Below are 17,907 nucleotides of genomic sequence, written 5' to 3' on the forward strand. Positions count from 1 at the left end.
GAATCTAGATTGTAGAACCATTTTATCATCAAAACAAAAGTTAATTTAATTTAATAGAATAAAACAAAATTAACAAAGAAGAAGAAGACATGGCTGTTGTACTGCTTAACGAGAACTCAGTGAGTACTAACCACAAAAGGATTCAAACCCCGACCTACATATCCAAAATCTGGCACGGTGATCCACTGCACTTAATAGATATCAAGAAAATGAATGACTTTAATCCCTTCTTACGTGGACTTTCTCCTAAAACTTGAACATGAGACCCTAATAGAAGAGAATTATGCTTTAGTGTCATTGATGCACAGGTAGCTTTAGAAGAATCTTGTCTTCTCAATTTCGATGACATCCTGGTGTTTTTATAAAGCTTGATTGGAATCCACAGGCATTTGTAGAAAGATCAGGCGACTTTCAACATCCGGAAATCTACTGATTTTTCAGTGTGTATGGCCCTTCAAAGATTCTTCGATCCCCCAGTGGCTGAATCGGTCTCTGCGTCCCCAAGTGAAGACAGCAAGTAGGTCAATTAGCAGAGTAATTACAGAGTTATAATACAGCAAGAGGCGAGTAAAGTGCTCAGCAATAGTTGTATGAATAATATCGAATTGGACTTGAGAGAAAGCAATATACCGCATTCATAGCCAGAGTCTGCTCATCGCCCGCAAACTTCATGAATTCCAGGATATCAGTCGCTGGCACTCTCAAGGGGTTCTCTATAATGCAAAATATAATTCAAGTTTAAATGTAATGAAGTACTTCAATATAAGGACTTGACGTACAAGCAAGGACTCACAAGAGCTTCGTTGTACTTTGTAGTAAACACAATGGCTTTAACCAAGTGACAGAATCTTGACAATTAAGTGTCAGAGATAGTCAAATCAGACGAATACGCAAAGGAATTTGAATTCAAGCAGCTGCTGAGAGTATTTACATGGTGCAAATGCCAAACCTACAAAAGGCTAGCTGTAATACGCAAAGTCCATCCAAACGCACATTGCAAAAATTATTTATCACAGTTCAGAACGAAGTCTCGAAAGAGACGCAAAACATAAGTGCAGAGTAAGGATGAAGACATTCACTCACTGAGGAGAAACCAGTCAACGGATTCACTGCACGGCGGCGTAGTGAAAGAGCCCATGTAATGTATATATCGCCTGTCATTCTGCACTCAAGCACGCAAACTTAAACCTTTTACGAATGGACCTGAGCTACTAACCTAAATATGAACTTGAAATTTGACAAGATAACAGCAGAGGATGGAAATTTGTACAGGGGATCACCTTCATTTCCTTCGGAGGAAGAAGGTCATTAGCAGAGATCTGTATTTTCGGTTCAGTCCTACCAGATAGTGGTACAAGTTTTGATTAGTGATTGTCTTATATTCATGAAGTTACACTTCAGAACAAGATCTACGACCATGAAATGAGCTCATCACAGGCACCTCGTCACGGTTTTGAAGATTCTTTAATAAACGAACCATGTAATCAAGGAAATAGATATTATTTGTTTGAGTCAGAGGAGGGATGAGTCGAATCTGAGATCTGAGGACTGGTACCGCAACCTAGTCCAAACGATCGTCGAAGCAAAGTTGCAATATCCGTTCAAATCTATTAATGTTGGAAAAAACAAACTTACAAAGCTTTTCCGCGTTCCAAGGGCGAGTACTTGAGAGCTGCAGCGAGGGCGCTATTTGACTTACCACCAGGGGCAGCATCCAGCATAACTCTGCAATTAAAGCAGTACGACGCATACTTAAAGCACTCCCAGAGTTGAATCCATGAAAAAAATTACAAAATAATGCACACTCCATTAAATGCTAAGCACAGAATTCTAAAACGCCAATGCTGCTATGGATCCTCTCTCGAGCACTAAAATATAAAAGTTGCTGGACATGTCCTTTCACCCAACAACAGCATAAGCCTTGGTCACTGGATCCCCTGCACATTAACAAAGTGCAAAAAATGTATACAAATACATTTTAGACGTAATGCAAAAATGAATAAAACGACTCAAGATAAATTTTTAGGCCAACTAGGTATTAAACGTGAGATGCTATAATACATGCGCCAAACAAACAGGACGAGAAGCACATACGATGCACCAAGTGAGCCTCCATAGGGAAGCGAATTCCATCAAATGCGTGCTCTGATGGGGCGTGAAAGTGGAACTGCACCAAATTGAACTCTCTTTCGTTGATCCGAAGCTTGTTCACTCCTTCCGGAAAGTGGACCTGCCAAAAGTCGCAGACTAACAGAAATTTAACCATCTTCAACTTGCCTCAGATCAACACAGATCTACACTTGAAGTGTCGTATAACAAAGAATAAAACGAGTTCAGAAATAGCGTTAGTGTTATAACCCCCAAAACGACATTTGCTTCCTTCCTGGCAAGCCGAGAATATTTCAGGTTTCGGCTTTAAGAAGAAGAATGATCATGATACCTCCATTGTGCCATGGCCTGGGTTTTTGAAAGTAGGGGTGCTCATTTTGTAATCCATCAGCAACTCTTCCAAAGCCTCCTCGTACTGTGCCTTTTTGATGGGCACGTCAATGGGTGATTGTCGTGCACCAATGGAACAAGTACCACTCCATTTTGAAGCTCCAGAAGGACCTCCATAGCTCCACTCTTCAGCCATGGACGCTTTACAACACGAGCAACTAACATCGAAGGCTGCCAGAGAAGCCAACATCGTTCTCCGTCGATTAACTTTTGATGAACTACCGTTCAATGCTGCTCGAGTCCTAATATCCTTCTCCTCCCTGTTTACCAATTCTGGGGGATTGCCTAGCTGATTGTCTCGCAGAGAGAGGGAGCTGTCTTCAGTATCAGGAATACTAGGACGTAGACAAGCATTCGTGGTGAAGCTTGATTCTGCATTTGTTTTGAAACAGGAGCACCGGACATCATACGATTTTACCCAGCGGACCTCTACATGATTAGAGGCGGATGGAAGCTTCAAAAGCTCCAATGAGCCATCAGTACGTCGGAGAGTGCAACTAAAATTATTTTTCTGTGACTGTTTCAACCTGAAAATAGCCAACAATGCCCCCAGAGTAAGAGAGGTCCATAGAAATTGCTCAGAATAATTTCTACAACGAGATAAATTGTGTATTCAAATATTGCACATTCTTTGTAAAACTCAAAATAAGAGCGCAATTTTCACATGCCGAGAGGGCCATAGCATATCAATGAAGAGCAAGAAAAGACTAGGGGATGACTAACGAGCCTGTAGTGAACATCAGAAATGAAGGCCGCCAATCTCGAACTGGACGCTAGAGCCATAATCTTTCTTTGGAAACTTCAGCGCATCCAGTTATAGCTACAATGTGGGCACAGTTTTATTACTGACGTAGCTACCACATCTCATGAAACAAGAAAAACAGTTGAATTTTATGCTTCTCGAAAAATCATCAAAAATTATTCGAGGATACAAGTGGAGCAGCTTCCTCTTCGAATATTTCTAAATGAAGCTTCCAAGAACTTTTGGCAAGCTGCATTATACAGAAAGTCAAATAGCAGCAAAACCTCCAAATGCCGGACGAGTGGTCTGAAATCGCAAACCACTTTCAAATAATACAACACTAGTCTACGAAGATGAAGCTGCTAACAAATACCAAACCGAGTTTGGATCAATGTCGACATTCTATGGAGTTCACTCAAACTAGATTGTGTCAAGACGCACATAATTGGGTTCGACTCTGTGTTCCTCGGTGAAAATTCAACATTCTACCCTCCAATGCAGGATATCCGTCCCTCGCAATCCCTCCAACAATTCTCAACAAGTCTGAATTCCTAGATCACCCCCCCCCCCAAATCATATAAAGCTGCCGACCACTACACAACAACAGAATCAAACATCGCAATATTCTCACGAAGCAGTGCACTCTGCCTGTAGTCCTTCCACAGACAGACACGCCCTCCAACCCAAGTCCACTCTGAATTCAGCGAGCGGTCCCTTGAATCAAACACATTCCAAGCCTCTATATCAGCTGATTGAAAAGTCCCACCCTGCACCAACCCCTGCTTCACTACTTTCCCCACTCTCTCAAAATTTCCGTTCAAGATTGAGGGGTGGGAAACAGAGAGGAATTCGTGCCTGCAACATCAATGGGAAGATTAGCGTGGAGGTGCAAAGTCGACGTCCCGCAGGACGAGAAGCAGGTTGCAAGGATTCATGGACAAGCGGATGGGGCAAGTGCGTAGCGGGGAGGACTGAACACCCCTCTCGCATTGATTTGGATGAATGATTTTGAGGGTGTCGAGGTTGGATGGATGAGCGTATCCGTCTTCCAAACGGATGAACGAGTTCTGTGCGTCCTCCGTGGATGCTCTTCTCTGTTCACATGGAAATCATCCAATTTCAATTCAGTTCATTTTGAACCACATAAACTGGTTCCTTCTGCTTGTGTAACAATTTTGAGCTTTAATGCAAAAACTTTATACTTTATTATGCAGATCTTTAAATACAACTTTTAAAAGCCTCTCACACTGAAATTAAAAATGAAATTATAAACTATAAATTTTTAATTTCAGTGTGAAAATTTATAGTTTATAATTTCATTTTTGTTCTTTTATATATAAATAGAATGCACACCTTACAACATTAACTGTGACCACCTCCTATGACAATCAGGTTTTCCATCATTAAAATATTAAGTAAATTATTTTTTAATAATAAAATTTTAATTTTCTAAAAAAATTGTATGTGTATATGTATTTTTATTTCTTTGGTTTTTATTCCTTTTATAGTAGTAGGAAATATAAAATATAAAATCTTCTTGACACTTCTAAGAGTCTTTGGGATGATTATAAATAGTCTCAAAGCTATTGGAGTTGACATTACAACTACACTATATAATAAAATCTAGTCAGACAATTGTACTCACAATAGAAAATTTTAAATCTAGATAGATTAATAAGTTATATTAATAAACATATTGATACTGATATGCTTATCCATCCTTGAAATCTTTAAAATCATAAATATAAAGTTTTAGCACTGTTGAAGTCAGAACAACCAAGTGAAGTATAAATGATATTAAATCAGTATTTAAATTAACAAAAATAAAATCATTAAAATTTCAAAAATGAATTAATGATCCAAAAAATACTAGATCTATTTAATAATTTTGTTATTTGTAAGACTGTAGTAATATTGGCAACATTTAAGATAGTAAAAACTTATATCTACTTACATATACTTTATTAACACACAAATTATATAGAACATAAGAAATTAACTTAACTCAAAACAAATGAAAAATGTATCACTTATTAAAAATATTTTAATAACTATTTGGATTTTTTATATGGTTATATTTGGAGTGTTTATATGGTTGTTATATTATCAATGGTTTAATAAAAATATAGCTAAGTGTTTATTTGTCTATTGCAATAAATTTAAAGGACAAGAAACTTAGGTGACATGGTATTACATATAATTGTGTAGTTGATGCTTTATGAGATTGTTACAATTATGATGAAGCAAAATTAGCAAACTTTGCTTTACAAATAGTTATTTTTTATAATGGATATTAGATATTATACATTCAATCAATATGTGTATTTAATAAAAAATTATATTTTCTATGTAATAATTCTTAGATCAAGCAAAGTACACAACAATCATGGTAAAATACCAAATTAAAAATTGGTGTGAAGCAAAACAAATTATGATAAATTTACATTTAATTGTAAAATAAAAGAATCACATTTTTAACTTTATTTTTTACAACATAAATAAATGGGTATATATATATATATAGGAATATTGCATTAAATAATAAAAACCATATCAGAACCACAAACAAGATCTAATAGTAGAATAAAAGAACCATATTTTGTTTTGCTATGTAGCTTGTAATCTTTTATTATAAGTGTATTCTTATCAATTATGATTTATTTTATTTTTAACTAATTAAGAAATTATCAGTACTATCTAAGAATACACTATAAAAAAACAAAATTTAAATAAAAGAACACAAAAATTCTTTACATGAAGAAGTTCTCACATTTATGTAGTTATTTTTTTCCTTAAGAAAATATAAAAAAAATAAGCACCTTACTAATCATGTCTTCAAATCAGCAAACATTGGATCATTTTGATTGATTATATATATATATATATATATATAAAAAATATAATCATATCAAATATTTACATTTAAAAATAATTACTCAATTGAATTGAAGTTATTTTGTAAAATTCACCTGATATTAATTTGATATAATTATTATAAAAAATATATTAGAAAGTTCAATAATAATTAGTAAGTTATAAGATTATATATTTATTTTGATCTCTATAAGAGTTCAGAAACATGAATATTTTACATGATGAATGTACATTGGAAAAAGTTAAAACTAACATGTATTTGTGTGTAGATGTGTGTGTTTAAAGATATATGTATGTATGTATGTATGTATGTATATGTATATATATATATATATATATATATATATTTTATTACATATAGTGATTAGCTGAAACCTGTGTCGTTGAGCACCGCATTCTCTCACATCACACATCCATGCTTTTTCATTCATCCATTCTCTCGTTCCCATATTTTTATGTTCTTTGATTTCTATGAGTGTTCCCCAAATTCCCTTCCTCATGTCCAATCAGAAGACTTCTTTGTCTCTTTGTGTTATACCCAAGCTGCCTTATAATATATGAAAGATATATCCATGATTTATTTGTGTTTGCTTCAAAAAATTAATTCTCGACCATCACCCATAGTTGCTCAGATTGCAGATCTTGTGAATTTCTTCCGTGCACAACCAGCTAGGTTGATACGTAGATGACCGATACTTATAGCTGGATTGATACCTAGGTGATCAATATTTATTAGCCAGATTGATACCTAGCTGCCTTGAATAATGCTGAGGCTTTGAGATAAGGAATTGGCGTTGCTGTTCCGTAGGTTTAGGGTTTATGGCCGGACCTTCAACCTCCTGATCTGTGCCACCGGAATTGCTTCCACCAGCTCTTTGTTCTTCAAGTTGGTTGCTCTCTTCAGTCTTACCAGGTATGGAAATTCCTTGTATTACTACTTTTTTGGAGGGCACTGTTTCTCAATCACCTGCCTCGGCTGGGATGTTGCTGCCCTTCTTTGATGTTTTTTTCCCTCTTCGTTTTCTAGGTTTGACAGTGAATCTGTGGGGTTCTGTTCGGACTCAGTTTTTTTTTTGGAATTTTGAGGGTTCCTATTTGTTGAGTTTTTGGATTTGTTTCAGTGAGCTCTGAACGAATTTGAGGTGTTGCTTTTTTTTTACTTCTAAATAGTTGGCGGAGGGGTTTTTGATCTACGCGCTGGTGTGTTTTCCTTTTGCCCATCTGGTGCACTTGATTATAACCGCTGAGCGAATTCTTGATTTTCTGCAAGTGTAGAGTAGCTGCGTGAGACAATGGGTGCCAACAAGGACATTGGGAGTCTGCTTCAACCTTTTGAGGAGCGTGCTCAAATGGCTGAGGTAATATATCGGTCTTGCGCTGGTTACCCAAACTCAACTTAAATTCACCTGGTCGTTGATTACTGTGAATGTCCAATACGAAATGGAGGATCGTGGAAGGGTAACTCGTGTTGGAGGACTACTGTACAAGAAGATTGGGGAATATTTTAAGTACCAGAGAATAACTGGAGCTTAAGACAATCTGATGTTCCCCAGTCAATTTCGTGTATTGAATTTTCTTGGGTCTTGTTCCATAATTGGTGTATATTGCATTATAATCTTGCAAGGGGCATTTTCTATTTTGTATTTTTTTTTTTGTTTCACAGCTTGCCTCTTGCATTTCTTTTTAGAGGTCGAGCCTTTCTCACTTTATTGTGGGTCACAAACAATAGATTATCAGCTTTGCAAGATGAAGTATCTAATTTATGAGCACCTTACTATGCAGGAGCGTTTAGCAAAGCTCGAGGCTGCCGCTCAACAAAACCAAGGTATGTTCTGTTCCCACTGTTCGGTGCTTCACTCCAGCAATGCCTACTTTCGAAGTAGACATCGACTCTGTTCATGTTATAATTATTGATAGGGATGTTTCTGCAGGTTCATCTGGACGAGAGGACCTTCTACAATCCCTGACTGAGTTACGGAAGAAGTTGGTGGGAGCGAAAGCTGAGCAGGAAGCTGAAAAGCAGAAGCTCATTGACGAAAATAAGAAGCTGCAGTACCAAGTGCTCCATTTGAAAAGAGCAGTTGGTGAGGCCGATGCTAAGTTGGCCGCAGCGGAAGCTAAGCTGCCCAAGTAGTCGTAAATTGCATGCGAATTAGGTCCTGAACCCGTGTTTTATTCTATCAGTCTTCGTGTTAGTCTACATGACTGAGAGGACTCATCTCTGCAGGCAGAGATTCCGCTGCATTGTTCATACTTCACAACATTAATACATTGTATAATGCTACTTAATTCGGAAATTGTACTCTATTGAGGATGGATTTTGTTGTGGTCTGGAACTCAGGGACGTAGGTCAGACTAATGACTCGGTCAAAACTGGAATGCATCTTTGTATTTCACTACTCAAGCTTTTATCACCATGGTGAATCCACTTGGACCAACAAAGATTTCCAACGCATTTTCTCCTTTTGTTTTTTTTTTGTTTTTGACTGTTTGATATGTTTGGAGGATGAAGGAGAGAACAAGCCTGAGTGAAAGGTGGGGGCAACGTAGCACTAGTACAGTCTTGTGCTAGCAAAGATGAGGTACAAATGTGAGGTTGGTTTAGGGTACCAATAAAGTAGAAGGAACAAAGGGAGTTGAACAAAATAAGGCGAGGAAATTTAGAGTAAAGAAGAATATATCAACATAGAGTAAACAAATTCCTATTAGACAAGAGAGCCACATGTTCACACCCTTTTAATATAGGATAATGTCCTATTTGATTTACTTTGAGTAAAATAGAACACAAATTTTCAGTAATAAAGGACAAGAAAAAAAAGTTACACTTTGTGTGCTATTTGTTTTACTTTGAGTAAAATAGAACACAAATTTTCAGTAATAAAGGACAAGAAAAAAAGTTTCACTTTGTGTGCATGTTAGAGCTGCACATAAAGGGTTGCTTTGCATTTACAACTCAAGAGTACTAGAATATAACTATGTAATTTTGATCCATTCAAAAAACAATAGGACATAGTAGACAAATCTTAATTCAATAAGAAAGATAGAGTTGAAAATGTATCAAGCATGTTCAATCAAAAGAGTACATGTAAATTTGTCTACAATAGTTTTTATGGCATGGACAAAACTTGATACTATAACAATAAAAAATATATATATGTATTATTTAATAAAGTTTTACAAAAAGCAATAAGAAGTAACAAGATATAAAGTAGTATGACAATCAAGTAGCTATTTTAAGATATAAAAGGTTGCTAGCCATAAAATAAAGAAGATTCAAAAATTGAATTGATGAGACTAATAATGATCTTAGTTTTGTTTTTGTACATGTTACTTATACAATAAATACTATTAATCTAAACTTCTAAAATATTGCTACTAAATAAATAAAATTACTACTTTGATGAATTTCTAGTCCGTAGTAATTTTATGAATTAATAGTTGCTTGTCAATAAGTCTTGTCAATAAAGAATATTTTGATGTAACTTTTTTTTAAGACTTCTCATTGTTAAAGAAGAAAAAATTCATGTATGACAAAGACATTGCAAATTCTTTTTCTTGCAAAGCCATTATTTATTCTTATAAGTTTGTCTTTGTAAATTTTAATCACTCCTTTTTATATTGCTTAAATTTTCCTACAATATACATTTTTTCTTTCTTTTTTTAATTTTTTTATTAGCATATTTATAAAGTAATAATATAAAAATTACTAAATCCTCATAATTTATTTCTCTTTAAAACATATCATTCTTCATAGGAGAATTTTGGAGATAATTTGCACAAATAGTTAAAAAAACCTTCTTATATTATATTTTTAAAAAATTTAAAATAACAATTTTACATAATATTTTAGATTTTAAAAAATATATATTAAATATAATAGAAAAAAACTTGATTTACTATATCCATTTTTATGTATTATATTTTCCAAATTTTCTAAAAGAGGTGGATATGCAAAAAGGCTATTTGACAAATATGTATTGGATTGCTAAAATTAAGGAAACAACTTCACTTAAAAACAACTTCACTTAAAAAATTATAGTTTATATCTTCTTGTTACTAGAATCTAAATTGTATCTATCAATATATGTGTATCTATATATATATATATATATATATATATGTGTGTGTGTATCTATATATATATATACATATATATAACTTAGAGTGTGTTATTTTTAAAATATTTAAAATATAAATACAAATGATTTGTGTGTATTTAGATATCAAAAAATTATTTTAAAAATTTTAACAAAATATGAATGTACAAATATAAAAATATGACAAACATTTTGTAAGAATTTACTAAATAAATTGATGCATGCTGAAATAAGATAAAATATACAATTAACTATTTGAAATTTGATTTTTTTAGACATAGTTTATAATAAGTCTTGAACTTTTTTGCATTTTTGTTTTGTATTGTCAATAGTTATCATTTGTTTACAACCAACTTAAAAGTACACATTTAGTGCATGACTCTCATCTTTAATATTGAACATCAATTTTTAGGAAATCAAAATTAATTTTAATGTACACTCTTGTATCAAGTGGTGCAAAAAATTTAATTGGATAGATTAAAACTTAGAGTACATATAAAAAAAAGATACTAAAATAAAATCTTATAATACTAAAGGAGCTTAAAGAAAGGCATTCCAATAGCTACGTAAAACAAAAATTGAAAATTCTACATTAATAAAAATGAATTTAGTAAGTTACAAAAAAATTCTGAAATTAAAAACATTCTTTTATTATGTATTTTTACCAATTAAAACTATATATTCTATTACAATATGATATAACTTAAAATACAATATTTAACTTACTACCTTATATTATGTTATATACTTAACTTCATAATATGTTTTATAATATGAATATAAAATTTAATAGAATAGAAAAAAGATAAAATTAACATTTTTTGATATTTATTTATGCATTTATTTTCTTGTTATTTTATAATGGTATTAAACTATATGGACACAAACAAAAAAATCACAATTTTTTTGAAAGTACAATAAAAAATATATACATCCAATTCAACTCATTACATCTTCATGTATTTGATATCAATGTTTAATAAAAGCAAAATGTTAGAATGTTCATTAATAAATAATGACATTAATGATTTTTCTTGTTTTTAAAAGTATGTATTAAGAATCATGTATTTTGTAAAAAGAAAAATATGCCATATATACATCAATATGCAACTTGTGTTGCCTTCTAAACTCATGCAAGTTTTCTGCAATAGCTTGCACTTACAACATACATTATCTAAAATTTCAAAACAAAAATAAATAAAATAAAATAAAAAAAGACTGTCAAGTATGGCTACAAATTCAGAGTCCACTATATTGATATTCAACTTCATAAACCTATGATTATTTTTAAGTCATGCTACAACAACTCGTAACATTAGCAAGGCAAGGGGACACAACATAAAAAATGGATGGAAAAATGATAAAACCCAATGTGGTCGTCACCTCTGTTATCCATTGTCCTTCTGCAACATGCAACCAAAGAAAGAAAGAAAGCAAGAACTTGCGTATTATTTATGGCTTCAGATGTAGTGATGAGGAATAGAGCATAATGCATTTGGCCACATACAATGCACTGCATTGGGGAAAACAAAATTCTCCCTATGCACTCCCTCTAATTGATATCCACGTGCATGATTCCCATGTAGTTCTATTTTACTTAATGTTACTCAAGCTTTTGGGGTAACAAACAAGCATTAGACAGAATTTTGTAAAATGTCTGTAACTAGTAGCACATACACCACTTGAGTAATGCACTTTGTTTATTGCACACACTTTGAAAATACATGGCCTTCAGCCTAAGGCTACTCTACCTCGAGTTGGACTGTGTTTGCTACCTTCATAATGTGGTGGCTACCCGAGCTTTAAGTAGTCTACCTTCATGACTTGAATTCAAACTATGCCTCCAATTTCAGTGGCAGCATTGTAAGTGTCTCTCTTATCTACTCCCAGCCATTGCTCTCAAATCCGCAGCTAACCTTGTGCCATTGGATTTATTCATTCTAGCGGGTAGCATTTCATATAGGTTTCTGTGTGAGGTGTTCTGCGCATCGTCGTGCACTCTGGGGCAGTGAAGCGGAGATTTCCTGCCGTCGGATCAGATGTCCGCTGTGCGCGTAGATTGGAACGTGTTCGAATGATCGAGAACACGTTCGCTATCGTGTATAGCCTTTGGATTGTTTTCGGAGCTGATTGCGCCCCCCTGCTTCCAGTGACGCCTCACCGACTGCGCATTCCTCTTCTTCGCAATTCGAGGTGCTAGAACTCTTGGTTCCTGCGGTCTTATTGCCAGCCTCCCGCGGCACTCCTGGAATCGATTCTCGTCTCGTTTGACCGTTTATTGGGGTGAGTGTCGCTAGATGTAGTGGTCGCGTCCACTTGGAGCTTCGCTTGGCGTAATTGTGTTACGCATTCTGGCGGAGCTTGATTTTGTTGTAATGGTTGCCAATCTTCTCATTGTCCCAGTAGGAAGAAATTTCACCTATTCATGTTCTTTTCATAAGCGACTACTGAGTGAGTGGTGTATTTTATATGGTGAATTTGATTCTTGCGCCTATTCCTGGAGGGCGAATGAATCTGCTGTTGAGTTTTGTTACGTAGTATATCTAGCTGTGGAGCCTTACTGGATGCAATTCTTCTTGTGGGATGTTCGGCAGTAGTCGCTTCTTTGGTGTCGTTTTGTGTTTCTCTTCTTTTCATACGCACCTCACGTTTTGACGATTCGAAGATACAGAACCAGTTGAACCCTAGCGCCATAATCTTGCGTTTAGGTTTCTGCATATAGTTCCTTGGTTCAGAATGCGTTGTTTGCCATGGATTGTGGTGTTTCTTGCGTCTAGGTGAATGTTGAGGTGATAATGTTGTGGATCTTAGTGTACTTGGAAACTGAAATCAAATGAGTGGAATAGGAATTTCATAAGGTCTGAAGCTAAGGCTATCACTTAGTTTACAATTTTAGAGAGACTGACATTCCGTCAGAGAGTGTGCGAAGGTGATAAAAAATGTCCCGAGGCAAGTCTGGGCTATATATAACCGAAAGCGGATCTTTTTTTATTTTACAGAGGTTCATTTTTTGAGCTAATTAATATCATAAGAGGCACAATGTCGGTCTGTGCGACAGCCTCCGTTGGATCATGCATGGCGAAGGTGAAAGAAGCCATGTCTCCCTTGCAATGTGAGTTCCTATCTGTAATTCTAACTTCCTGCATATACAAGATTAATGTTCAGCAATGTCGAACAATTTCAGTGTACAGTGGTTCACCATGGGAAATTTGAATTCGCAATTATGATAACTTCTGGAAAAGCTTAAATGATTTGATACTCATGGCACTGATGACGTTATTCCAGACATGGGCAAGACGAAAGCTGTTGGAGGGGGTGTTGTATTGCCACAGCAGTTGAGCTTTGCATCAGTTGCACTCCGGAAGTGCCGTGTATCTTCAATCAAAATCTTGGGGAGGCCTACAAGGTAAGCATCTTTTAAGCGTTACGTGATATACGGTCTTCCCGCTCTGTTAAGTCAAAGTTCCATGCCATTTTGGGAAGTTGGCATTCTGACTGATCAGCCGCAAACGGACTTGAATCTTCTCGGTGTCTTATTTATTTACTTGTTTATCTTCTTAAAAGATGAGCGTACAAGTGGCTCTTACAAGCTTGAATTCACCACGATTCTGAATTTATTGTAAAGGAAACAAATTTCAAAATGCAGCTCTACTCTGCTTCATGTAGACTAGGGCTTGGTTTCAGTATTACATACTACATATGTGATACCAAGTTCATCTCAAGAACATGTTGCTTCAGGGCTTCAGGTTCAATTTTTTAGATATGTAGTAGTTGCGAGTGTTTTTTTGCATGAAAGCTAGCACTGTCTATGGTGAGGCCCACATCATTATTGATGTCTTTCACTGGTTTGGTCAAGCAGGTCACCCGTCATCAGGGGAGCTACGACGGAAGATGTGGAAGCAGAGAAGGAGCTCATTGAAATGGATGCCGTACGCACTTAATATCTCTTAGTCATTGCAAGTATAAACTAGATGGTCTTGTTGCCATCTGATAACATCACATTTTTTGGTTCTTCTGAACAGGTTGTTGGGTTATCGTTTACATGGTTTGTACATATGCAGCCTCTAGGGCTGTCGTAGTTGTGTGGTCTGAACGAGGATGTGGCTGTAATGTTATTAGTACCACGTTGATCCAGCTTGTTCATCCTGAGCTGTTATGACAGATGGAGAGGATGGAGAAATCTTTGGAGGCTACCAAGGCATCCTTCAACACTGTGCGGACTGGTCGAGCTACCCCTAGTTTGTTGGATCGTGTTCAGGTGAGTTTTTTCAAAATTAATACTATTTTATAAAAACGCCGAGACCTCTGACCTCTTTATTCTTTTCATACATATTGAAGTGAATGACTATATGATATTACCCAGTATTTTAACAGGGTTTACTCGCATCAAAATCATACACATGAGAGATTTTCTGGTGTCCTTATGTGCACAATGTCCTTAGTAACATGTTTACACTAAAATTCAATCCAAAATTCTTCAATGTACGAATCTGAAATATGTACCTCTAAGATATTGAGTTTTTTGGATTATCTTTAAAATTACGCGTGTGTTTATGGATTCAAGGTGGAGTATTATGGAACCAATGTCATACTCAAGAGCATTGCGCAAATTACCACTCCAGATGGCAGCACTATCCTCATCACGCCATTTGACAAGTCAAGGTAATTATCCAAACTCCATGCTTAGTAGACGTCAGCAATTTATTTTGTCTGGAATAAACTCGCTTATGTTGTGTGGGGTCTGTTTTGATTCAGTTTAACCTCAATAGAGAAGTCTCTCGTTAAATCGGATATTGGAATTACGCCAAACAATGACGGAAATGTTATTCGACTTAATGTTCCTCAACTAACAGCAGATAGGAGGAAGGTACATGGCATATCATAACTTTCAATCAAGTGGTGCATGATGGTGAAGTATTCATGTGCTTGGAGATTAATTCCGTACTGCTCTAGCATGCTTGAGGAACCAATAGATATTGTGATTGTTTTGAGATACGGCGGTTTGTATTTTTCATGTTTGAATAATTTTGAAAGCAGGATCATGGTTGAAGTGTTCTTAGATCTAAAGTGAGGTATCGTGTTGTTTATATTTCAGGAACTTCTGAAGTTGGTATCCAAGCTCAGCGAAGAGGGAAAGGTATTGAAACTTGTTGATTAGTTTTACCCTGTTCCATGTCTGTTGATCAAAAAATTGTTCAGTGTCTCTTATATCTTCCATGTTTCCTGACCATGGTTAGCTTTCTTGTGCTACAGGTGGCTATTCGGAATGTGAGGAGAGATGCGATTAAGTCGTATGAAAAACTTGAGAAGGTTATTGTTATTCCCTCTACCAATTTACTTTCGATCTCTGGGTTGCTCGTTTGCGTGTGGAAGCATCCTGTCAACACGTTACAAACTTTAAACTTCTAAGATGCTTCAGTGAAGTTTTTAAGGTTACATGGATTGAAAGCACTGAGAAAGTTTTTGACGTAAAAGTTTAGGCTTTGACATACATATAAAGGTTCAACGGAAGGTGCTGAATGCATTGTTTCATAATACAGGAGAAAAAGCTTTCAGAGGACAACGTGAAAGACTTATCTGGTGATATTCAGGTGATTCCACCTCAACCACCCTAAACACAGAGGAACAATAATGTCTTTCTGAATTAGGATGTATGATAGGTCCGCAAAGTAATGCCGGTGCTACAATAGATAGAGTCTCACTGTGAACACTTCCTTTCCTTTAACTTTTTTCATTTAATTGTCACCTTAGCTGGACAATCTTTATAGAGGTGATACTTGTTAGGATTGTTATGCAGCGTGTGATAAGACCCTGAAGTTTTCTAGAGCTTATCTTTGGGACTTGCGTGTTTCAGAAAATGACTGATGACTACATTAAGAAGATCGATGCACTATTCAAGCAGAAAGAAAAGGTGAGCTAGTGCTTCTCTGATAGATAGGTTCTTCATTGGCATGATCGTAAAACTTGATTTTCAATATCAAGCTTTATTAACCCCAAAACTAGCTCAAATCCAACGAATAGCGTGATTGAATCAGTCCAAAGACATATTTTGCAGTACATCTTATTCTATCACTGTTGCCTTGTACAGGAGCTGCAGACAGTCTGAGTGATATGACTCCAAAATACGGCCTAGGTGTAATACTTTTTGTAGTCTCTCTGTGAAGTTTGGATTCAGCTAGCCTGATGTAGAAAATGCCTTACTGGTGGTGGCCAGCTATCCGCTCCAATGAACCTCATTTGAACGGCGATTCCTAAACTAGTGAACCCAGAAGAGTTGTGAGACTAAACGCCATCTGTTGCCCTTGCAAGGCTTGTATCTGAAATGTACTACTCAATTTTCTTTCATCAAATCTTGGTTTCACAGAAAAGCAAACAGCCAATAGAAAACTGAACCTGCATTCTACATCTTACTACATACCATAAAAGGTATACAGCTATTAATGCGAAGAGTCTAAGATGAAGTCAGTCGATCACAAATCACTCATTAATTCCTGTGCACAAGTCTCACCGATGCCCTAGGGGTTTAACGGTAGTTGTTATCTTGAGCTTTCTCAATTTCTGTCACGGCAAACTTTTTCATTTTACCAGTTTTCATAGACTCAACAATGGTCCAACTTCTACCAACTTATTCAGAGTCTACACCGTCCTCCAGGAAGCTCGTCAATGCTTCGTGGGCTGTTGTCACATACAGATAAGCAACTCTCCCAGGCTGGATTTGATGTGGTGGAAAGTGTTTGGGCGAATCTATCAACGAAGCCAACAAGGAAATTACTTGGAACCAGAACCGGTAGAACATTGGAGCGAACGACTCTAACACCAAATAATTAACTGGAGAATACAACAAGCCATAGATCTGTAGAAGGAGATATTATAACACCAATTGGGAACATATAACACCGTTCAAAGAATGTTATTTGTATGACACAAGGTGGGCTTCAGTTGAGAGTTCAGGGACTGAGATACCTCCTTGCAAATCCATGTACTTTGTAACATACATGCAATTGGACATCCACTACCCCATACATTTCTGAAACTTTACAATTTCTTTTTGCTGTATGTTTTGTATTTCAATTTATGTATTTGTTTTATGATGGATTTTCTTAGGAAACTGCCGCAAACAATATTCATCAACTAATGAACAATGTAATAATTGCAAAGAGAGGAAAAGAAAATAGTAGCCATTGCATTAAAAAAAAACATTAAATTTCATTTATAAAATAGCTGGAATTTTTTTTAAAAAGTAAGGTTCCTCACTTTAAAAACTGAGTATATAGTTATGTATTAATAAAATAGTCAAAAATAAATGGTTATAATTTCATTAATCTATTAGTGTGTTTTAGTCATTCCCTGTGTTTTTTTTATCTAATATTCTTAAATATAATTGACTATGATGTTTATGATTGAATATAAATGACTGTACCTCTATATAAACTAGTTACCAAAGGATCTATGTACAAGTTTATTCAAGACAATGAGACTTGTAATTTAAGTATCTAAGTTGTAGGATGCTTTTGTAATAATTTTCTAAAGGTAAATAAATTCTTACAGAAATCACAATAACCACATAATGCACTTGTAAATCCAATTTGTAATTAAGAGCTTTTGAATTGTTTCTTGAGGAATATATTATGTATTTAATGTATTTCTACCTTTTGTATCTTTCTTATTTTTTTTACTTCAGAAGTATAAGTATTT

The 17,907-nt window shown here is 35.3% G+C and overlaps 3 protein-coding genes across 7 annotated transcripts; 2 read left to right on the forward strand and 1 right to left on the reverse strand.

The window, feature by feature from the left end:
* Positions 1-20: 20 nt before the first annotated feature.
* On the reverse strand, positions 21-4,198 carry LOC112295484 (uncharacterized). 5 transcript variants are annotated; one of them, XM_024547171.3, is made up of 10 exons: positions 4,097-4,197; positions 3,227-3,319; positions 2,441-3,026; positions 2,095-2,230; positions 1,904-1,937; positions 1,636-1,725; positions 1,281-1,338; positions 1,084-1,162; positions 631-713; positions 21-492 (listed from the first exon to the last, which is right to left on the reverse strand). In XM_024547171.3, exons 2-10 carry the CDS (start codon positions 3,280-3,282, stop codon positions 427-429), a joined length of 1,188 nt encoding a protein of 395 aa, XP_024402939.1. In that variant the 5' UTR covers positions 3,283-3,319; positions 4,097-4,197; the 3' UTR covers positions 21-426. The 5 variants fall into 5 exon arrangements, 4 of the variants coding, with proteins under 4 accessions (XP_024402939.1, XP_024402941.1, XP_090100628.1 ...); XM_024547173.3 differs by having other exon boundaries at positions 3,223-3,319; XM_090244502.1 differs by having other exon boundaries at positions 3,227-3,298; positions 3,432-4,197.
* Positions 4,199-6,939: 2,741 nt separating this feature from the next.
* Positions 6,940-8,412, forward strand: LOC112295069 (uncharacterized). Its single transcript, XM_024546213.3, has 4 exons — positions 6,940-7,028; positions 7,391-7,473; positions 7,898-7,940; positions 8,047-8,412. The coding sequence occupies exons 2-4, from the start codon at positions 7,408-7,410 to the stop codon at positions 8,247-8,249; spliced, it is 312 nt and encodes a 103-aa protein (XP_024401981.1). The 5' UTR covers positions 6,940-7,028; positions 7,391-7,407; the 3' UTR covers positions 8,250-8,412.
* A 3,945-nt stretch (positions 8,413-12,357) lies between these two features.
* On the forward strand, positions 12,358-16,562 carry LOC112294982 (ribosome-recycling factor, chloroplastic). The gene is made up of 12 exons (XM_024546022.3): positions 12,358-12,495; positions 13,212-13,324; positions 13,498-13,618; positions 14,072-14,141; positions 14,375-14,470; positions 14,777-14,874; positions 14,968-15,079; positions 15,308-15,349; positions 15,466-15,522; positions 15,753-15,803; positions 16,067-16,123; positions 16,301-16,562. Exons 2-12 carry the CDS (start codon positions 13,252-13,254, stop codon positions 16,316-16,318), a joined length of 795 nt encoding a protein of 264 aa, XP_024401790.1. The 5' UTR covers positions 12,358-12,495; positions 13,212-13,251; the 3' UTR covers positions 16,319-16,562.
* Positions 16,563-17,907: the final 1,345 nt, after the last annotated feature.

Source organism: Physcomitrium patens, chromosome 18 (genome assembly GCF_059467195.1).
Source record: "Physcomitrium patens ecotype Gransden chromosome 18, ASM5946719v1, whole genome shotgun sequence".
NCBI lineage: Eukaryota > Viridiplantae > Streptophyta > Bryopsida > Funariales > Funariaceae > Physcomitrium > Physcomitrium patens.